This window comes from Phyllopteryx taeniolatus, chromosome 11, assembly GCF_024500385.1.
Source record: "Phyllopteryx taeniolatus isolate TA_2022b chromosome 11, UOR_Ptae_1.2, whole genome shotgun sequence".
In the NCBI taxonomy this organism is placed as follows: Eukaryota; Metazoa; Chordata; class Actinopteri; order Syngnathiformes; family Syngnathidae; genus Phyllopteryx; species Phyllopteryx taeniolatus.
This window is the reverse complement of record NC_084512.1, coordinates 27577344-27599446: the sequence shown is the minus strand read 5'-3', so window position 1 is coordinate 27599446 and position 22103 is coordinate 27577344. Positions and strand designations below refer to the sequence as shown.

The 22103-nt window shown below is 42.0% G+C and overlaps 3 protein-coding genes across 5 annotated transcripts; 1 reads left to right on the top strand and 2 right to left on the bottom strand.

The window, feature by feature from the left end:
• Positions 1 to 1813: 1813 nt before the first annotated feature.
• On the bottom strand, positions 1814 to 6883 carry LOC133485524 (runt-related transcription factor 3-like). 2 transcript variants are annotated; one of them, XM_061789344.1, is made up of 7 exons: positions 6636 to 6883; positions 5953 to 6013; positions 4071 to 4264; positions 3724 to 3883; positions 3450 to 3554; positions 3268 to 3333; positions 1814 to 2469 (listed from the first exon to the last, which is right to left on the bottom strand). In XM_061789344.1, the coding sequence occupies exons 1-7, from the start codon at positions 6717 to 6719 to the stop codon at positions 2183 to 2185; spliced, it is 957 nt and encodes a 318-aa protein (XP_061645328.1). In that variant the 5' UTR covers positions 6720 to 6883; the 3' UTR covers positions 1814 to 2182. The 2 variants fall into 2 exon arrangements, with proteins under 2 accessions (XP_061645328.1, XP_061645329.1); XM_061789345.1 differs by having other exon boundaries at positions 4071 to 4261; positions 6636 to 6880.
• On the top strand, positions 2329 to 11384 carry supt3h (SPT3 homolog, SAGA and STAGA complex component). Of its 2 annotated transcripts, none has more exons than XM_061789343.1 (12): positions 2329 to 2536; positions 5768 to 5883; positions 6928 to 7012; positions 7858 to 7944; positions 8709 to 8805; positions 8874 to 9022; positions 9105 to 9180; positions 10244 to 10356; positions 10436 to 10540; positions 10601 to 10723; positions 10806 to 10895; positions 10965 to 11384. In XM_061789343.1, exons 2-12 carry the CDS (start codon positions 5801 to 5803, stop codon positions 11004 to 11006), a joined length of 1050 nt encoding a protein of 349 aa, XP_061645327.1. In that variant the 5' UTR covers positions 2329 to 2536; positions 5768 to 5800; the 3' UTR covers positions 11007 to 11384. The 2 variants fall into 2 exon arrangements, with proteins under 2 accessions (XP_061645327.1, XP_061645326.1); XM_061789342.1 differs by lacking the exon at positions 2329 to 2536 and adding an exon at positions 5170 to 5260.
• On the bottom strand, positions 11086 to 21179 carry cdc5l (CDC5 cell division cycle 5-like (S. pombe)). The gene is made up of 19 exons (XM_061789341.1): positions 20990 to 21179; positions 20447 to 20550; positions 20170 to 20331; positions 19962 to 20089; positions 19122 to 19221; positions 18912 to 19038; positions 18483 to 18574; positions 18253 to 18397; positions 17721 to 17912; positions 17040 to 17188; positions 16774 to 16945; positions 15553 to 15717; positions 15284 to 15364; positions 14074 to 14325; positions 12881 to 12988; positions 12709 to 12798; positions 11676 to 11807; positions 11406 to 11486; positions 11086 to 11328 (listed from the first exon to the last, which is right to left on the bottom strand). Exons 1-19 carry the CDS (start codon positions 21032 to 21034, stop codon positions 11215 to 11217), a joined length of 2439 nt encoding a protein of 812 aa, XP_061645325.1. The 5' UTR covers positions 21035 to 21179; the 3' UTR covers positions 11086 to 11214.
• Between the last annotated feature and the right edge of the window lie 924 nt (positions 21180 to 22103).

Here is a 22103-nt window from a genome sequence, read left to right as displayed (position 1 = left end):
TCCCCTCACCGTCTTGTTTTTATTTTTAGGAGGCGCTCCATCGGCGTCGCATCGCACACCGGCCTGGCGTGGGCCTTATCTGGACGGGTCGCACCTCCTCTGACACGCGGCTGACAGGCGCGCGCACGTTTTTGCCTCTCGGCGAAAGTCCTTCATATTTTGTTGTACAACTCTGTGAATGCTTTTGGTAAAAGCTGGGCCCCAGTCAACTCGGGTTATCCTAATTGCAGTCAATATTTGTATAAAACCTCGGTTAGTGTTTCAAAATTAAATTGATGGTTTCAAGGTCGGGCTCCAAGACAAGGTTAGGGTTTCAAATGTGCGCTTCAAGCCAGTGTTAGACTTAGGGTTTCAAATTGGGGCGTCGAGCAAGGTTAGGCTTTCAAACTAGAGTTGAGGTTTCAAACTAGAGGGTTAGGGTTTCAAGTTACGGTTTGAAGACAGGGTTAGACTTTCACACTCGGGTTAAGGTTTTAAATTGGGGCTCCAAGCCAAGGTTATGCGTTCGAAGTACTGTTTCGAGACAGCGATAGGGTTTCACGTTATACAGTAGTGTGATGCCAGTGTTAGGGTGTCAAATGCGAGTTTTAAGACCGGAAAGGCTTTCAAGCTACGGTTAGGGTTTCAAATTAGCATTCCAGAGAAGATTAGGGTTTCAAGACAGGTTGAAAATCTAGGGATTCAAAAAGGATCATGGTCTCAAGATTGTTGGGACTTCGAATTGTTTCTGCGGATTAGGACATAAACTCGCCGTAGTCGCTAAACTACACCAATGCACTTGTAAAGTCAGAGTTACTTATTGTCAATATTTGAACGGAAAAAAAATATAAATATAAAAGAATCACGTGGAAACCCCCCCCCCCCCCCCCCCACGAATTCTCACGCTGTTCACTGCGCGTCGTTCGTAACCTGGAAACGTCGTAAACCGAGTAGCCTGCTTGTTGTAAGAGCGCCTCGAGAGTGCGAATGTCCCCCTCTGCCGGCCATAGCGTGACACTACACGAGAAACCTGCCTGCTGAGCTTTATTTGATCCCTAAAATACACTTTTCCGGTATGATCAACTGAGACTATCACAAGATTGTGGTTTTACGACGTTTTCCATCGATTTCATCCAAAATCAGATTGTGATCACGAGCTTGCAGGAGACGCTGCAAAACTGACCTGAGACCAGCCGTCTGACTGTCTCTCTGGATATTATAACCACTTTGTGTCATTTTGGACAACGTTAGCACGGTAAGTCATTCTACCTTCGTGAACTATAGACTGTACATAAATAGAGTATGTAGAAAATTATATGTAAGTGTACCGCGTCACACTGAAAGCTGTTTGTAATAACAAACTGTATTAAGAGGTCATCAATATCATATACACACATTTGAATGCAAACTGCAGCGAGAAAAGTCATATGGAGCGAAACAAACGCGACATGCATAAATGAATGGTCTGTATACAGCGTGTGCACTTCAGGTGCAAATGCAAACTCTGTATGAATGAATAGCTACTCGATATCGAAGACAGAATCGAGCGTGAACAGCAGCGTGGCTCGTCATCGACATCGCATGCGGCAAATTGATTGACAGGGTTCGATGTGTTTTCAGAAGGATGTGGGGAAGGTCACTCGGAGGTCAAGAGCAAAGCTCGAACTTTGGAGTGCCGCCGCATTGTGTCGTAAATGTCAGCGCGGCTGCCCAAAGCGGCGCTCGAAGCTCGGATGCCGACCTGAAGTCCATTTTGGCCTCCTCGGGCCGCGTCGGTGCGACACGATGGGTCGTTGGCGCAAATAGGAAGTCACGTGATGAGCGCACCTCGTTTGTCTTCCATACCCGAACTACACCAGTTCAAAATGTCCGACTGTCCTCAAGTCATCCTCTAAAGTGCACTGTCAGCATACTGTAGTATGTGTGTGCGTGTATACTGTATATAATTGATCTATATATTCTTCACTATTTCAAGAATTTTAAAATAATGAACTCATTTTAATATTGTATAAAGTAAGTATGATAAAATTGTTGAAAATGTTATATAGGAAAAGAAAGTTAGTACAATTTGTATGTATTTTTTAATATATTGTGTAAAAGAAAGTTCATACAATTTCTATGTATTTTTTATATATCGTAAAATAAAGGCTTAGTGAGAGGCCCAGGAAGAACGTTTGCGATTGGCCCATTTGTCACACATGTGTCAATAAGGCCTCCACACGGGCTCCTCCCCTCTCAGGGTGAAACACGCCCCTTCGATGTAAGCGCCCGACCCCGCCGCCGCCGCGCCGCCGTCGGCTCGGTTGGGCCCGTAGTAGAAGGGACCGGCGTGGCTGAGCGAAGGGGTCGCCGCGGGGCCGAGGAGGGTGGCGGGAAGGCGGCGGTGCATTCTGGGAGGCGCGGGGAAGGGCGACGTCCGGGCGACCATCTGACCCGACGGCGACGGCTCGCCGGGCCACAACGACGACGACAACGACGACCACCTGCAGTCTGCGGAGGAGGCACGTGGTTACCCGACACGCACGCGGAACACCAGCTGCACGCTGGGAAATCGCAAGTATGGCAACTCCGTTTGGACAAACTAGTTGAGAAACAAACAAATAAACAAATAGCACGGAATTGGCAGACGGCGGAAGTGATTCTGATTTTCATGTTGAAAGTGACAAACTACCAGGCGGAAGCAGTCTTTGGATTTTAGGACTTTGGCACGACACCGCCAAGAAATGGAACCAAGCTGTCCATTTATTTATTTTTTATTGTTTTTATTTAGTTATCGAGCGATTGTTTGACTTGTGAGAAAAATTGGACTAAACATAAAACAAACGTGGTGTATTTAAAGCAACCACATACTGTAAGTGTGCCTTAACGTCCACTAGCTTAATGGTAACACACAATGGGAAATGCCACAGACGGGCTAAGAAATGGCATCAGTGTCGCGGGATTGTAACTTCAAACGACACATGTCGACAGATAATATATATACTCGCAGGCGTATATTCTTTATCCTGTGCAAAGAATGACTACTATTACATGCGGCTTAGTGTAGAGGTTTGTCTGTACTATACTGCCCCCAGGTGGCCAAGGTGCCAAGATGTGTTTACCAAATGAGGAAACAACAACAACACATTTTCGAAGCACTTTTCCAAAGTGTGACTCTTAAAAATATTGTAAATACACAAAAGTGATTTTCCAATCTCGTTGCCATGAACGCAAAGACGTGAGTTCAGATACCAAAACACACATGAGCGCGAACCACAAGGGCGACGTTTTCAAAAGTGCAATTCTAACCTGAAGATCCCACACGGCAGCCGAAGGACCTGAAAAGCGCTGACTCCACTTCTTTCTGACGCTGTCCTGGAAGACGCAGAAAAAAAAGATGTCGTCAATACAGCCAGGCCGGAGAAAAAAAGGAAAAAAAAAAAGTATTATTTCCTAAATCTTCATTTGTTTTCCCGGGGGCGTCTACTGACGTCTGGGCATCCGAGGGCCGTCCACCGTCACCTTGATGGCCCTGTGCAGCGTGGCCACCTGCGGGGGCGTGGTCAGCACATTGATGGACAGGGTGAAGCTCTTTCCTAAAATGAAAAATATCAAAGAACGCATCATAAAACGTAACATAAACATGAACTGTCAGACAAGTGTAAAAAAGCAACAACAACAAAAAGCATTGTAAAACTAAAACTACTCCTCCATTTTTCTGTGCGTCTGAAATAATTCACGATTGCGTCGTCGTATTCTTTCTACCTCTGCCGCTGCGGCCTACGAAGCGGAGGTCGTTGAAGTGCGCGTGACCCCGCGTCATGGTTGCCGTGGCGTTGCGTAGCTCGGCGCTACTGTTGTCGTCGTTTCCCGCCATCAGCGTCACCACCGCGCCGTCCGGGACGTCGTCGCCCAGGGAAACGACCTGCCGGATGCGAGAAAATGTTGGATGCGCCTTGGAACAGTTGCCAGGTGCCCTTTTTTAGGCCGATTCCGATATTTGGCAGAATCCAACTCTGATAGCCGATGAATTGGCCTATTCATGAAATAATATATATAATACATATATAAACGCTGATATATATGCGCTGATGTCACAGGCGAGTGCGCACAGTGAAAGGTCGCGGCAAGGTCTTGTTGCTCCTCCAGTGATGCGGCAGACTGCTGCACAGGAAGTTGGGGCTGTCCGTGGGCACCAGGCCTCTGGGGGGCGCTGCGGCGCGCTCCAGGCGGTAGCACGCCTCCACTTCGTCCAGGTGGAGGTGGGATGGCGGCGGAGCAGGTCGACACTTCGTCGCGACGTCTGCTTGACAGCCACACATTCAGAAATATTATTATTATTATTATTATTATGTTTGCATTTCCACGGTTTCACAAATAATATTCTACTAATTTCCATTTAAAGAAATAATTTCCCTCAGAATTTCTTCAATATGGTTTGCCCCTAAAAGAATAAGACCTTGCTCTCAAAAATAATATATTTTACAAAAAAAAGAAAAATTCCCAGAAGACTTGTTTCTCAAAAGCTAAGACCTTTTTTCTGAACAGTATGGTACTTCCTGAGAATAAGACTTTGTTTTATTAAAAGTTCTCAAAAATACTCTTTTTCCCCTTCAGAATGTAAGATCTTTCTAAAAAGACTTCTCTCAAAAATGACACTTTCTAAAGAATATAATACTAGAAAAAAATACTTTAAAATGTATTCTTTAAAAAGAGCCCTTAAAAAAACTCGTTCATAAATAAAAATGGGACTTTTTTTAATGAACATATTTCTATAACAGACTTTTTTCCAAAATAAGACATACCTAAAAAAAATTGACTTTTTTCCCCCTAGAGAATATAATAAAAAAAATACAACCACTATAAAAATGAACTTTTTTTCCGAAAGAATATGAGACAAAATAAACAGGACATAGCTATCAATGAAGGTGCTGAATTCTAATTTAATCTAGATGACTAAAGCTAAAACAGTTGCTTTATTTCATATTAATAATATCATACAATTTCTTTCTTGTTTAATCACTGCAGATTTTTGTTTCCTAATTTAACCATAAGCCAGCAATAAACTATATTTGTCTTTATTATTTTACTGTTCATTTCTTTCTTGTTGTTCTAAAAAAAAAAAAAAAAAAAAAAATTCCTTAAAAAGCTTTTTAATAGTAAAATATATTAAAAAAAAAAATACATGGACCACCATTCCATGCTTCCGGCCTCCCAGTTTGACGTCATCAACGCGCGCCGCGATTTCACCCAAACGTAAACACAAAACAAACGATAACGACGCATTGCCGGACAACTTTTGGTGAGTTTTACTGACGTCTTCGTCTATATGTCTTTTTTTTCCTCCCTCCGTCGACATGTCCCTGTCTTTGTCCGTCTTTTCTTTGCTTGTATGGCGCGTTGTTGACTCTTTGTTGACTCAAACCGCAGTGTTTGAATAGAGGGGAACTGCGTCGTTTTTATTATTCAGATTTTACTACCGCAGGGGAAGCAGTGCGGTGAAAACACCTGCCGGTTTGTGTGTGTGTGTGCGTGCGCGTGTCTGCTGCCTCAATACTGTTGTGCTCTGTTGTTGTTTTTAGCTTTCGACTGATCTTAACATTAAGTGTGACTTACTAAAAACAAAAGCAAACTACACCAAACAAGCCACAAACGTGATGTACGGCCATTTTTTTTATGCACTGTACTGATGGAACATGGAATAATCTTGCCAATTCCACTACGCTTTGTGTTTCAACGCTGTCAAGTTGCTGAGAATGAGTTGTTAAAGGCTGAAAAGTGTGTGACGATATCTTTTGGTTCTTTTAAGTATCAAAGTTTGTGATTGGTCCCGAGAGGTCACATGGCTGGACCAGCCGTCGCCGGCTGCCGAGAACGTCCTCCTGCGTCCAGGACCACCTTCGTACCCGAGATTCAGGGCATGATGTAAGACGCACGCACACACAGACACTCACACACACACAGACAGACGCACACAGACACACAGACACTCACCTGTTTGCATTTGCAGTGTGGGGCCAGTGGCACTAAAGAGACTGTTTGAAGCCATGCCAGCCTGTCAATAACACATCACACACACAGCACATGGTCACATAATACACACATAGTGAGTACACACTCCAAGATTCACACAGCAAGCTTCAAATGACATACTTCCTTTTTTTTTTTTTTTACTCTCAATTGTCACATACGACAATTAAAAATAAGCAAATAAACATAATGTAAATATCGTACATCAGAGGAGTTTACGTTAAGGATGTATATTTGCATATGGCAAATGAGAGGTGCATGTTTAGCCATCAAATAAATAGGAATTAAAAAAATAAAACAATTGGAAAATAGAAAAATACAAGATAAGTTTGATCCAAATTTAAAAAAAATAAATATATTTTTTATATCATTTCAATTTGACTCGTAATATACTAAGATGGTTTTAGGGTTTCTGCTTTATGTAAAAACACATTTAGCAGACAATAAGATAAATTTCCTTAGAATAGTTTGCTTTAAGGTACAATTAGACATGGGCAAGTCTTTAAATTCACAGAAGTGAATATCAAATATGCATGTACGTTTGTTCTGTGCAAAAGATAATAAAAAAAAAAAAAAGATTTAGCATTTTATAAATGAGGCCGTTGCGTGTGTATAAAAGTGTGCGTGTCGGCGTGCGCGCGACTCACCTCGCGTGTCGTCGGTGGTCGGAGACGCCCGCGACCGAGTAAACCCCAAAACCGAACGCCGAGCCTCGGCGTCAACCTCTCCATCTCGAAGCCACGCCCCTCTCGGCCGCACCGTTGACAGGTGCCGGCGGCCAATCGCAAGAAGATGAGAAATGATGTCGAGGAATCAGGATGTGGTTTTTAAATTTGTGGCTTGTCCTGGAAGTGCTTTCTCGACATGCAAATGCGAGGTTTGCACAAATGTGTGTGACTCACGTGTGCGTGCGTGCGTGCGCGCGCGTGTGTGTGGCAGGTTTGCCCTGGGAGACGCTCATAGGCCATCGCCTGAGACGGCAGCCCTGGTGGAGGACATTGTGCACACGCAGCTTATCACCATGGTAACGCACTGGTATACCCACATGCACGTATATATAAATGTTATATCGCGTGTCTTACATTTGCCCTAATTTTTTTTTTTCTTTCTAAAATGTTTCAATTTTGTTTTTCTCCCCCCCCCCCCCCCCCACAAAAAAAAAAAGCAATCACGAAAAGAAAGTCCAAGATTTCAAAATGAATGCATTGAGACATTGTGACTCAGTGTTGCCCCAGGACGAACAGGCTGCTACTGCGAGACGCGACTCAACATTTGATTTTGCACTTTTCAAACGCAACATTTGGACATGAAAAACGTTATTCATGTGCAACAATTTTTTTTCAAACAATTGAAAACTCCCAAAAATAAATAAATAAATGTTCCCCCCTCCCCCAAAATGTTGCTTTTTCTGAAAAATCGGACCCCCTCCCCCCAAAAAAAACCTGTCTTTTAAAAAAAAATGTTTGAATTGAAAAAATATAACTTGGTTATAAAAAAAAAAAAAAAAAAAATACAAAGTTTTTTTTCTGCTTTTTCAAGAAAACATTTTCTTGAAAGAGATTGACTTTTCGCACACACACATCCAGAGGTGGTTCTGGAACAAATGGCGGCCCGTGCGACGGCTATCGATTGCGAACACACACACACACACAGAATGCGGCCTTGGGTGGCTGCCCATACATAACGCGCCGAAAGTGGGTGTCTTCCAGCAAAAAAAAAAAAATGAAATAAAATAATAATCAACCTACCGAGACCCTTCTGAAATAGATGTTGAAACACTAATGAGTTGCTGTAACAGCATCGGTGTGCACGTGTGTGTTTGTGTTTGTGGTTGTGTGTGTGTGTGTGTGTGTTGGACATCCTGATCAGCTCCATCAGGCCAGCGAGGGCGCCACACTTCGTGGTTCAAGGGTCATCGCCGTGGACGACATCCTGTTCTTGATGCGCAGAGACAAGGTCGGCACATTAAACACGCAACGTATAAGGCGAAAGAAATTCACACTTTTCTTGGAAAAATATTTTTTTTCCCCTTGGGTCAAGAAAACATAGTTTTCTTTTAAAAAAGGCTTTTTAAAAAAATAAATCGACAACCATTTTGAGAATATACATCTGTTTTCCTTAAAATATGTAGAATTATTTTATTTAAAAACGTTTTTTTTCCTGAGGGAATTTCTTTTTCTCGGAATTCTCACAGGAAAAATGTTGATGCAAATATTTATTGGGGACAAAGTAAATCTCTGCAAAAATTGCATGTGCAAAGACAAATATTAGGAGAAAGATCTTGGGAGAAAACAACATTTTCGGGGGGCAAAAAGTCCTTGAAAAAATTTTCACAGAAAAAAGAATTTGTATGGAAAAGGAATGTTGGGGAAAAAAATTCTCAGGAAAACCAATTTTTAATCAGTAGAAAAAAATTCTCTTAGGGAAAAGATTTTGTCACGCTCTCCAAAAAAATAATTCTTACAGGAAAAAACTTTCTCTGTAATCAAAATATTCATGAAAAAAACAACTATTTACAAATATAATAAATAACAATACTTTTTTTCTTGAGATATCCTTTTTTTTTATATATAAAAACAAGACTCCAAAATGACCTTTTTTCTAAGTTGATTTGCACATTTTCTCGAAAAGTAATATTTTTTAGAAATTAAGTAATTAAGACGTTAGCCCATTTTCAAGTGTGTGTGTGTGTGCGTGCGCGTGCGTGTACACACGTTCAGCGGAAGGTGTCGAGGCTGCTGAAGTACCTCCAGTTCCGAGATTACAAGTCGAAGCTTCTGAAGAGTCTGGAGGACGACGACGCGCAGCAGGAACAAGGTCGGCCTCTCGCCTCTTTCCCCCCCGAAATCGCAAAGCAAATAATCATAAGGAAAGCGTGTTCGCAGGGGCGGGGCCGTCGGGCGCGGTCGCCGGGGGCGCCCAGCGGCGTCAGCGCCTGGCCCAGGATTACCTGCTGTGGTTGGACCACACGGGCGAGCTCCTGTCACTGGCCGAGCGGCAGGAGATGGACCCCGTCAAGCGAGAGAGGCTGGAGGTGGTTGCCGTGGCGACGACCGCACGTCGCGATTCGGATTCTGATTGGGATTCTTCTTCTTCTTCTTCTTGTGGAAATCCAGCGTATGGAGCGCCACAGCAGAGCCATGGACCAGACGCAGTACGCCGAATTCTGTGAGAGTCGACAGCTCAGCTTTGGTAATTTGTAACTTTTTTAAATTTTTTTATTCATTAGAACAAATAAAATTTGACTTAAAACGTTTCAGAAGCATAGAAAAAAATACTGAGACTAGAAATACGACTTGATATCTAGTTTCTTAATACTTAATAATAATATGTGCATAAATACATGTAATAATATTCTACAGTTCTAAATACATGTACTTCGTTCTTAGAATATTACTTTTTTTTCAGTAATGGAATGACTTGCAAAAGAAAAAAAATGCCTTTTTTTCTTAAATATTTTTTTTATGATTGAGGAGTGAGTTTTTCAGGAAAATACTTTTCTCACAAAAAATTGTTTTGAAAATGGGACTTTACAAGAAAAAAAATCCTTAAATTTATGAATTATTTACATATTAATAGCGTACATGTATACTGTGTGAATACATGTACTAATACGTGTAAGAAAAAGAAAAATATATATTTTTTTCTTTCTAAAAAAAAAATAAATATAAGAAATGTCTCTTATGTAAAGAATATAAGATTCTGTAGAAACAATGACTGAACAAGATACTATACATACTATCCATCCATCCATTTTCTATACCGCTTGATCCTCACGCGGGTCGCGGGCGTGCCCGCGCCTATCCCAGCTATCTTCGGGCGAGAGGCGGGGTACACCTTGAACCGGTCGTTTTTGGGATGTGGGAGGAAAGCGGAGTGCCCGGAGGAAAGCCACGCAGGCACAGGGAGAACATGCAAACGCCCCACAGGCGGGGCCGGGGATTGAACCCACGTCCTCAGAAGTGCGGGGCAGGTGCGCTAACCAGTCAGTCACCGTGCTGCCACTATACATACTAATATTATAATAATTAATAAATATTATTATAAATTCGTCGGAGACTTGTTTCTTGTCAAAATAGTTTTTCCTAAATTCACTTGAAAAATACTTCTCTACATCTAGATATTTCAATGATTTCAACTATAAAAAAAAAATTTCTCCCGTAAACACATATTATATTTGACACCCATAAATACATGTACTACTATTCTACGTGCATGAATACATGAAATCCATTTGTGACGTGCGCGCGTACAGCCAAGCAAGCGTCCAAGTTCCGCGACTGGCTGGACTGCAGCAGCCTGGAGCTCAAGCCCAACGGCGTCGCCATGGAGATCTTGTCCTACCTGGCCTACGAGACCGTCGCCCAGGTAACCGCATCATCAATCCATCCGTCCATCGAGCCGTACGTTTGACACGTTTTGTTCGGTTTCCGTTGGCCGGTTGCAGATCGTGGACTTGTCCCTGCTGGTGAAGCAGGAAGTGGTGGCAAAGACGGACGCCGTCGCGCACGTCGTCTCGGCCAGCCACATCCACTACAACACGCGCGCTGAGGTACACGCACACGTTACGAGTCATGTTTTCCAGAAGCAAACTCTTGTTGTTCTCCGCCAGGTCAAGAAGGAATCGGATTCCCCCGAGGCCACGCCTCCCTCCACTCCTGGCTCCTCCAAGCCCCTCCTCCAAGGCAACGGAAGCTTGGACGGCGGGCGCGCGCGGCAGAGGAAACGCAAGAAGGTTGCAACAGAGAGAAATTAAAAAAAAAAAATAATAATAATAATAAAACAAGCATGGTCATTTGTTGTGTGTTGTACTTCAGAGCTGTCCTGCCACCGTGGAACCTTCCAGCGGAGCCATCCAGATTTGTCACATCCGAGAGGCCATCAGAAGATACAACTACAGACACACCGTACGTATACACACACACACACACGTTTCAGTGTCCTCACTCGTGCTAAAAGTGTTTTGTTTCCATCAGAGCGCCTACAGGAGGAGCGGGATGTCATACCTGGCCTGCTGATCACAACACATGGAAAACACTTTTTTTCTGTCAGAAACCTTTTGTTTGTATGTGTAGTAAACATCACTCGTACGAAAGCTGGCGTTGCCCAAATAAACTTTATTGGTCACTAACACATAAACAGACACTGAGAGCGCAAGACACACGCTCACTTTGAACGGTGCTTATCGCATTTCAAACGTTGGAAAAAGGATGCGTTCAACGTTGCTCAGTATTTTTGAGCGCTGTTGACCAGGGCTTCTCGCTCCGTCACAAGTTCTCCGTATCGCTGCTGGAGTTCCCGCTCTCGATCCATCTGGCGCTCCATGTCCTCACGCAACGCCTAAACACATGCAAAATTGTGCTTAAAATGACAATAAAATATATTTTTCCAAAAGATTCTGCGTATGAATGAGTGACCTCGAGTCTTCTGGGAATGGCCGTGTCTTCTTGTCTCTTCAGCTGAGTGAAGGTCTCCAGCTCCGTGGCCGCTTGCTCCACCTGGTGCACAAATTAAATACAATGCTCTTAAGAAAAGCTCACAAAAGTGATTCAGGGAGTAAAGAATGAGGTGAATGATTGCGAACGCAATGGACGTTGCTTTCATTCCTTTCTCCCCGATTGCTTCAAATGGAATTTTTTTTTAGCGGACTTTTTTGTCAACTATATCGTAGTCGATAAGACCGAGACCTGTTCCCAGAGTTCATTGTGCTGCTTGAGCAGACCGAGCGCTCTGGACTGGAACCCCCCCAGAAGGATCTTCAGCTTCTTCTCCAGTTTGGCCGCCTTACGCGCCTCCGCCGTCATGTGACCACGGTTCACCTAGACACAAACAGGAAAAGACAAGATGCAAAAAATGCAGCACTTTTAAAGAACCAAAAAAAAATTAAAAAAAAACAAGTACATAAAATAAAAATACATTTGTTTTTCTTGAAAAAATACCCCCACCACACAAAAAGAAATTAAACAATTCTCCATAAAAATAAGAAATTTTTGGAATGGTTTTTTTTTCTAAAAAAGAGAAACTCTCTTAAAAAGAAATACTTTTCTGGAATAAGTAATTGTCTAGATAAAAAAAATTGGGAAATCTTTTTGCCTGAAAATAATATGACTCATTAAAAAAATAATTTTGCTCAGAAGAACCAAACTTTTTCTTGTTCAAAAAAAGGAAAAAAAAACCTATACGTCTAAGTGACGAAAGTAAAACAAAAAAATCTAGAAAAACGTGTTTTGCCTGAAAGAAAAAAAGAAAATTACTTGAAAATGTTTCTTTTCGGCGGCACGGTGGCCGACTGGTTAGAGCGTCAGCCTCACAGTTCTGAGGACCCGGGTTCAATCCCCGGCCCCGCCTGTGTGGAGTTTGCATGTTCTCCCCGTGCCTGCGTGGGTTTTCTCCGGGTACTCCGGTTTCCTCCCACATCCCAAAAACATGCATGAATTGGAGACTCTAAATTGCCCGTAGGCATGACTGTGAGTGCGAATGGTTGTTTGTTCCTATGTGCCCTGCGATTGGCTGGCAACCAGTTCAGGGTGTACCCCGCCTCCTGCCCGATGACAGCTGGGATAGGCTCCAGCACGCCCGCGACCCTAGTGAGGAGAAGCGGCTCAGAAAATGGATGGATGGATGTTTCTTTTCCCAAATTATTAGGAGAAATGAAAAGTACGACAAAAAAAAAGACAAGAAAATGTGCATGCCCATGTGGGTGCGCGTACGCGGTCTTACTTCGAGTTTCTTCTCGACGCTCTCGATCCGATCTTTCTTGGACGCCAGGTTGGCTCGGGTGTACCTGTTCTGTCCCGGCAGGTACAAGACCTGCAAACGCGCACAAAGACACGTTTTTGAACGAACTCGAGCCAGACAGGACGGAAGGCGAACGCGGCGTCGCGGTCGGCACCTGGCTGTAGCATTCCTCCCACACTTGGCAGTAGGCCTCCATGCTGAGGTCTCCGTGACCCATGCCCGCCTTCACCACCTCCATCTCGGCCGCCAGGATGGCTTTGGCCTGAGGAGCGCACGTTATCAAACGGGTTCCATGACAAGACCTTGGTAAGCATTTTGCATATTTTTTTATAGCACATCTATTCATTTTTGCTGTACTTTTGAGCTATTTAAAATTTCTTTTGCTTTACTTTTAAGCCTTTTCAAAGTTAGTTTTAAAGGTCATTTGAGCTTATTAGCTTTGTTTTTACCTTTATTATTATTTTTACTTTTAGCTTGGAGTTTTTTGAAGGTATATTTTTGAATTGTTTTAACTGTTGAGGTGCATTTTTTTAAGCTTACATTTGAGCTTTTGTGCTCTTTCAATTACCTTTTGCTTTTTGTAGCTCTGAAAGCTACAAAAAGCATTAAACATTAGTTTTGAGTAGACTTTTTTTTTTTTTTAATTTATTTTCCGCTTCATTTTTTTTGGCTTTAGAATCGTTTTCGAATGGCTTTTGACTGCGTTACTTTGCCTTTGTTATCTTAACGTGAATGTATTTTTTTGCAGCTTCACTTAAGTTTTCTTCAACTTTTGAGCTTCATCCCGATTCACGGCTTTTTCATTTTCAGCTTTACTTTCAAGCTACTCTAGCTTCTAAACTTTTATTAGCTTCTTTTAAGTAGCTTAGTGTTTTTAATTTCTTGTTTTTCTTTAATTTAGAGCATTTCTGTAGCTTGAAATTTTCCATAATAAAGCATTACACATGATATTACTTCTAAGTCACTTTGCCTATTGTGAGCTTTCCTGTTGAATGTATTTTACCTTGACTTTGAAGCTAATACATTTTAGAGGTTAAGCTTTACATTCATTCATTCATCTTCCGTTGCGCTTATCCTCACTAGAGTCGCGGGCGTGCTGGAGCCTATCCCAGCTATCTTCATTTTATTTGTATTAGCTTTACTTTTACTCCATGATTTTAAAAGAAACAGAAACCAGAACATTGATGTCGATTGATTGAGCCAAATGAAGGCACTAGTTCATTTGGACTTTTGTCTTGGTAACCGTAACAAGACAGTCCTTCATTTCCTACCCGGGATGAATCAAGTGTAAGTTAAATGGTTAATTTTCCACATAGTGCTTCGTTCTAAGAAGCCGAGCGGCGCGACCTTGTCCATGTCGTCCGTGCTGACGGTGTTGTACGCGTGCGCGTCCAGGTAGGCGATGTGCAGGGCGTTGTTGGAGGCGGATGCGGGCCCGCGGCCCTTGGCGCGCTGCGGCTGCCCGCCGGCGCCGGCCGTCGGATGGTGAAGACAGTCGTGATGCATCATGGCGATCATCTCCTGCTTGATCAGCTCCTCGGCCACCTGAAGGTCGGACAGCGGCTCCATGGAGGACGGCCGAAGGACCGACTCGTTCACCTGCAAACACATACACATGAGATGGATGTGTATAAAATGGCATTTCAGGCATTTTTCAGTTTATGCTGTTGCATGTTTTGAGTTTGTAAAGCTTTTTTTTTTTTTTTTTTTTAAATAAATACACCTATTTTCCTAAAACAGCGATGTCCAAACTTTTTCCACTGAGGACAATATACAGAACAATAGAAGGAAGAAAAAGTTTCATCAACCTTTGTTTATGAAACATTTAATAACAGTTCAGTACACTGCAATTCAATATATGCTGTGAAGTTAAAAATACTTCACGAAATAAAACAGCTTGGTGATAGTGGTGACAAAGCAAAAGTTATTAGTATAGTATATTAGCAGTGTGGAGTCTTTTTTTTTCTTATAAAATTTCGGTGATCACTTGTACATTGAAACGTACTTACAATTTTAAAATAAAAATGTGATTTTTATTCAACTTTTTGACGTAAAATTAATTGAAAATGAAAAAGATATCTTATAAAATTCAATTTATTTTATTTAAAAACAAATTTAAAGCATTTTTTACCTGTTTTTTTTTAAATAAGTACAACTGGAAAAACCTTATTTACAAATGTATTTGCAATTTTCTATAAAAATGTGTTAAATTTTCATTGACCCTTTGGGGGGGGAATGCGCATTATACATGAGAAATTATGGTAAAAGAAATTGAAAATAAAGTTTGATCTTGAATTTAATGAATTAATTTCAACTTTAAAAAAATCATGTGCAAGGTTTTCATTAAACTTATTTTTTTGAATAAAAAAAGTGTGGTAACTTGACTTGTGTTACAATTAAAAATCATGTCGCTTTTTATTTCTTTACAATTTAAAATAAGAAACGACACATTTTCATTTGCATTAGTTTTTTTCTTTTCTCCTCCAAACAGAATGAAGTATGAAGTGTGGTATTTCGTAAGATTTGAACGTGAGCTGCGCGCTTGTGCGGGCGTCACCTCGGTGGGTCTGGGCAGGCCCCTCCGCACCGCCGTGTGTCGCAGCTTCAGCTCCTTCTCCCTCTCGGCGTCACGTTGGGCCTGAAAAAGCACAAGCGCACACACGTGCACATTCGCGTGACGAGCCTCAGACAGCGCCATAAAAACATTGATGCTTTTCGAACATGAACAAACTGGTCTATGATGTGAATTGTGATGCATCCGAAATGTCAAATTAAGGCAATTACGTTGCTGTACCTACACCAATAGCGCGGTGGGCGTGCGTTTACCTGCTTGCACGCCGCCACGTCGGCGGCGTCCTCCACGTGGCCGACCTCCATCTCGGTCTCTTCCAGTTCCTTCTCGGCGTTTTCGGGCAGGACGATCTCAAAGTCGTTTTTGGGCACAGGAAGCGACATCAGGCCGTGCCTGAGCTGCTGCAGGCTCTCTCGTTGCTGCGGACGAAAGCAACGAGTCTCTGACGTTTAAGTCGGTCACCGGCGCCCATAAACCGTTACCAATTATTATTATTTTTTTTTAAAAATAGGACTTTTGCCGTAAATTCTTTTCTTGAAAAACTATGACCTTCCCTAAAAAAGGCGAAGTAAAAAAAAAATTCCTGTTAAAAAAAAAATTGACTTCGTTAGTTGACGTTTCGCCCAAAAAAACTATTTTTGCGGTGTTTAAACCACAGAAAGTTGTTCAAAAACTATCGACTGTTTGCTTGATATTTTTAGAAGTCGTTTTTAAGATTGATTGATAACTGTAACTTTAATTTTACTGATAGATAATCGATAGAGCTTGTTATTGTAAATGTAATTTATGTGATTAAGGCCTGTACAAAAGAAACCTTGGCCTCATCAGTGAACAAAAAAAAACTAGAACTACAACAAAAAATTTAACTGTTCCCTTGTTTAAAAAAAATAAAATAAAAAAATCTAAAAGTTTTTCCCCCTGAAAAAACTACAATCAAAGTTCTTATTTGACTCAAGAGGAGGGGGAAAAAAATAAAAATCAAGACATGACGATTAAGTCACATTTTTAGAACAAAAATAAACTAAACAAAAAAGTTTAGATTATTTGATTTTCTTTCTTAAAAAAAGATATGACAAACAAAACAATTCCGTGTTTTTTAATAAAAAGATTTATTTTAAACAATTAACTTTTTTCTTCTTAAATGCATTTGTATGACTCTTAAAAAGTAAAACTGAGTTTAAAAAAATACTTTTTCTAAGTAGGGAATTTTCTTTAAAGAAATCTGAACAGAATTACAGCATGAATCTGACCTTTTATTGTTTTGACTCAACAGTAAAATGAAAAATTGATTAAAATCTTTTTTTTTTCAATACAAAATATCACCCTTCTTAAATGAAAACGACTTTTACCCCACAGAAAATACAATTAAATAAATCTGACTTCACAAAATAATTGACGTAAAAGAAATTACTTTTTTCACAAAAAGATGATTTTTAAACAAAAGAAAAGATGTCGTTCCCCCCCCCCCCCCTCACCTGGTGTTTGGTGTACGACGGGTCTGCCAGCTGCTCCTCGCTGTTGATGTTCAGTTTGTCCCTAAGTGGCGTGCGTGCGGGGGTCAGCCCAGGCGTGGCCGCCCCGCGTGGGGTCAACTCTCCGCCCGCTTGCGGGGTCATGCCCTCTGACCCTTGGCCCTGCACGGGAGTTCTGCGGACGATAAGACGACGAACATTCTTGTTAGCGCGTCCCTACGCGGCATGCCGACGCGTCCGTCCGTGTGGGCGCGCTTGCCGTCGCTCACCTGAAGGGGGTGCCGAGCACGGTGTTGGGGGTCTGCACCTGCTGCCGTTGGGGCGTCACGCCGCTGAAGTCGCTCTCGTGCAGCGGCGTGTTGAGGCCGCCTTTCAGCGGCGTGTCGATGTTGGTCAGCGCCATCAGATTCTGAGCTTCCTAGAAATAACAGCAACAACAGAAAAATATTTCAACTTTTGGGTTTCAAGTCGTTGAGGTTTTCAAACGTATGAGGGTTTCAATTTAGGGGTTTAAAACATGGGTTAGGGTTATAAACCAGGGTTAGGGCTTCAATTTAAGGTTGTAAGTCAGGGTTAGTTTCTCAAATTACAGGGTTACGGTTTCAAGTCGGGTTTCAAGCATGTTTTATTTGAGTTAAGGTTTCAAATGAGGGTTTCAAAGCTAGCTTAGGGTTTCAAAATGGGGTCTGAAGCCAGGGTTAGAGTTCCAAAATATGGTTTCAAGCCTGGGTTAGAGTTTCCAACATTGGTTAGGCTTTTAACTTAGGGTATCAAACAAGTGTTTGGGTTTTAATTTAGGATTCTAAACCAGGGTTTGTGAGTCAAGCCAGTTTTAATTTAGGGTTTCAAACAAGGCTAAAGGTTTCACGTTAGGGCTTCAAGCTTGCGTTGGGGTTTCAAGTCCTACTTGTAGTTGAAGTACATATTGTTGTAGGTGGTGTTGTTGTTACCTGCATTATCCTGTCCTGAGCCGCAGGCGTACGTGGCGTGCGCAGTCCCGTGTTCATCGTGTTGGTGATGCTGTACTCCGACAGCAACGTTGACGAGGCGCCGTTTGCGTTTTCGCTCTCCTCGGCCGCCTGACGGGCAACCTCGCTGGCCACGCCCATCTTTACCACCTCCTCCAGTTCAGCGTCGCTGATCTGCCAGGGGAGATGATAACGTGTAAACTTGTGAAGGTAAATGATGGGTGAAGTCCAATCTTTGTCTGAATGACTTGGGAGTCCCACAGGGATCAATTTTAGGTCCACTACTCTTTGCAATGTACATGAATGACCTGTCAAGGTGTTGCCAACTGTACGCAGATGGCTCGTTGGAAGACAAAAACACAGGACTCACACTGATTACAACATTCAGTGTAATGGTGAGTTGTATTGTAAATATTTTGTTTTCATTTGCTTCTATTCCAGTCCCTCAAAATATTCTTTCATGTGAAACTGCTGGTTTAACCTAAAAATTAACCCGTTAGCATCACGTTGTTACCTGCGGTGCGGGCAGGACCAGTTTGGAGCGCTTCTTGGTGAACTCGGCCACGCCGCTGGTCTGCAGGATGGCGGAGGGCAGGTCGCTCTCCTTCTTCTTCTTGATCTTCTGCTTGTCCTTCTTGCGGTCCCTCTCCTCGCGCTCGCTGCGAAAAGACAGCAAACGTGAGGAGTGAGCCTAGCGCGACTGCTAATGTGCTAACACGTGCCAAAGCACGCCACATGACTCACTTGCGCAGCTCGCCGTCCAAGTGCTGTTGCCGGAGACGCTTGAAATTGGGCGCCAGGGGGTCGTAGAGCTCCATGCTGGTGTCATAGAAGCCCTGAAAGAAAACAAAATGGCTGCTCGAACATTCTGCTCTTTTCAATGCGCATAATACAGTGAACCCCCAACTATTTGCAATGCACTATTCACAAATTCATCTATTTGTTTTGTTCCCCCCCCCCCACCCTCCGATGGAACCTATCCTCAGCTATTTTTGGCCTATTTCTGTAATGCCCCAAGATGGTGCCAAAGCCCGGGCTAATCAAAAAGTAGTAAGCGGTGTCAAGGATGTATGTTAAAGTGATACATCGACTGTTCTTTGTGCCTGTTTTGCCATTTACATTGGTGGTAGTGAGGGTTCGCCGTATTCAGGATTTGAGCCGATGACTAATTACTGCGGCGGGTTTCTTTTCAAAGGGGATTTCGGCATTGTAGTCCACTCCTCGCTTCTTCTTCCGCTTCTTCCCAATGTGGATGCCCGCGGCTCTCAGCTCTCTGCGCTTCTGCAGCGCCGCCAAACGCCTGCAAAAGGAGAGGGACGGAACCTGCACGGTGAGTATCAACGGGCCAAATGAAAAGATAAATAGATAAGATGCCAATGTGACCTGGCTTCCTCCAGCTGCTTCTCTCGGGCCTTCCTCTTGGCCTTCTTGCCCTGCGTGTTGGCCAGTCGAGCTCTGGCCTCAGACAGCATCTCCAGCTCATCTGAACACATTTTTTAAAAGTTCATTACTGACAACCAAAGAAAACAGCAGCCCTCAGAAAATGGCGTCAACTATTCATCTTCTCCTATAAAAAAGGTCTGCGTACCTGCGTTGTAAATTATAGATGGATGGACACAGAAAAATATATTTGCGCATCTTTGACGTGTGAACACATGTATAAGATGTGTGTGTTTATTTTGTGCGTGTGTGTAAGAAAATAAAAGCTCAGTTATGGTTTCGGAGTTAGGATTCCAAACAGGTTTAGGGTTTCAAATTCAGCTTTTAAGGCAGGGTAGGGTTTTAAGCCAGGGTTAACGTTTCAAAGTAAGGTTTCAAACAAGTGTGAGGGTTCAAAAACACGATTTAAGAATAGGTTAGGCTTTCAAACAAGGGTTAGGGATTCAAATTTGGGGTCCAAGCCACGGTTAGTGTTTCAGATTATGGCTGCGAGTCTGGGCTAGGGTTACACATTCGTGTTTTAGGTTTTCAAAATAGGGTCAGGGTTTAAAACCATGGTTAGTGTTTCAAAGTAGGGCTTCAAGCATGGTCAGGGTTTTAAACTAGAGTTTTAAGTTTGGCTAGGGTTTAAAATTGGGTTCTTAAGATTGGTTTAAGGTATAAATTGAATTTATTTTCTTTTAGAAGTGAAACAGAAGCCATGGAGTGCACTGACTTCCGTTTTATCACATGGAGGATGCAGGAACTACTACTGACAAAACTGTTCCTAGTGGTCTCCTGTACCCTCATCCATGTCCACGGGGTCGGGCCTGGCCGGTTTGGTCTCGGGGTTGGGGTCAATCTCTCCCGGCTTCAACTTCCTGGGGTCCTCTCCCACTTCCTCCTCGTTGTCTCGCTGCGCCGCCTTGTCACTGAAATGACACAAACAGTCCAAAGTGTCGATTTGAGACACGCCGGTGTCATGCGGCGTAGTGGACGTGCGCGAACTGACAGCAGGTATTCGTAGTGCTCCAGGCACTGGGCGGCCGTGCGTCCTATGATGGGCGCGATGGTTCTCCACTGGGTGGGCATCAGCTTGGCCAGATGAAGCAGCTTCTCCTCCTCCTCTCGGGACCACTCCGTTTTCTTGATGCTGGGGTCGAGCCACTCGTACCTGAGGACGAACAGGAGACGCTCTTGATCGAGCTATATAGCGATAGCGTGTTTAACGCCTCTGCCTCGGTTTGAGCCAGGAGAACCCCCGAATATGGCAGGAAAGCCAATCTCACCATCGGGCTTTGCACTGCTTGGCCGACTTGCGATGGAGCAAAGAGGCGATACGAGACCACTGATTTTTCCCATATTTCATCACCGCTGCTTTGAGGATTTCATCCTGGAATACACACATTATTTCATTTTAATAAATAACTGGTTGATTAATTACACAATGAAATGAAAAATGGAACGATTCAGTCAAATTATTACAATGTACTATTTTGTTGACATAACTAACTTTTTAAAGTAAACTATTTTACAAGCAGATTTTGCCCATCCCTGCTAACATTAAGCTTACATTCTATTAAATAGAGGTTGTCGTTACTTGGATCACCTCCAGTAACTTGTGCTCATGCCATTTTTTTTGGACCATCTTAAAATGAGTATGAAATATTACATAAGATAGAGGCCGCCGGCATAAGTAATACAATCGTTTTATAAAGGATTAGTTTCATTCACTTTGTAGCTAAATGAAGCTATTATGTGTATTTGTTATGTGCTTTTAGAGCTAGCGGGTTTAGCACGGTGCTAACCCCGCTAGCCGTGTCAACACCTACCTCCGTATTGCGCCAAACGCCTCCTTTAATCATGATTCGCGGCATCTTGGCAACTTTGTTGTGTTATTCCCTTTTTCCACGAGAAACAAAACAAGTAAGAAGAACAGAAAATCTCAGGAAATAAAACGCTGAGCTGGAAGACGAACCACGCAGACGCTTCTTCTTCGGTTTTGTAAGAGCGGATTGAGAAAACGCTTCGACGCTCACTACTGCCTCCAGCAGGACAAATGTGAAATGACACAACAACAGGTGAGTGCAGGGGGTGGACAAATCAAGAGTCCACATTAGATTTGGAAAAAAAAGGGGTACAAAAAAGGGTTAAAATGTGACTATAAAATTATGTACTTTAGTAATATAAACAGATTGTCGCTCATTTTAAATTGTACTATTTCTAATTGTTGTAAAATCAATCACATTTTGAAATTGAAATGGTATTATCTATAATTATAATTAAACAATGATTATTTATAATTACAATTGTGTAAAAAATAAAAATTTTAAATGGTACTATTTATAATTATAATGAAACAATTTAATAAAATAAATATTGAAATGTTTGTAGTGTTTTTAAAATTGTACTATTATTTTTAATGTTACTGTTTATTATAAATCATTTTTTAAATACAATGCAATAAATGAATAAAAATATAACTGTAAATTTGAGCAAACCAATTTCAGAAAACTAGATAAATTAAGATCAGTACAGTGCATATTTTCGTGGTTTGCAAATATTAAATTCAACATAATTCTAATTCTTTATTTTTGAAAAGTGACAGTGTACATTAATCAATATTTTAATAAATGTAAATGCACCTGCTAGTCCTTTTACCTGATGTTAAAGGGCATCCCAAAATAAATAAAATTAAGAGTACAACATGCACAACAGATCAAATTGATTGACATTGAAGATTCCGACATTAGATTTGTCTTTTTTCTAGATTAAAATGTATCATTATGAAAATGAAAGGCAGTATTTTTATTCTGTGTTAGGCGTTATTAACTGACGTGATTCGTCATTCAATCAAAAGATTGCTGGCATCTGACAGATTATATTTGTGCGTCATCATTTACATTGGCTGCATTGAAATTGGAAAACAAATTCAACAACACAATA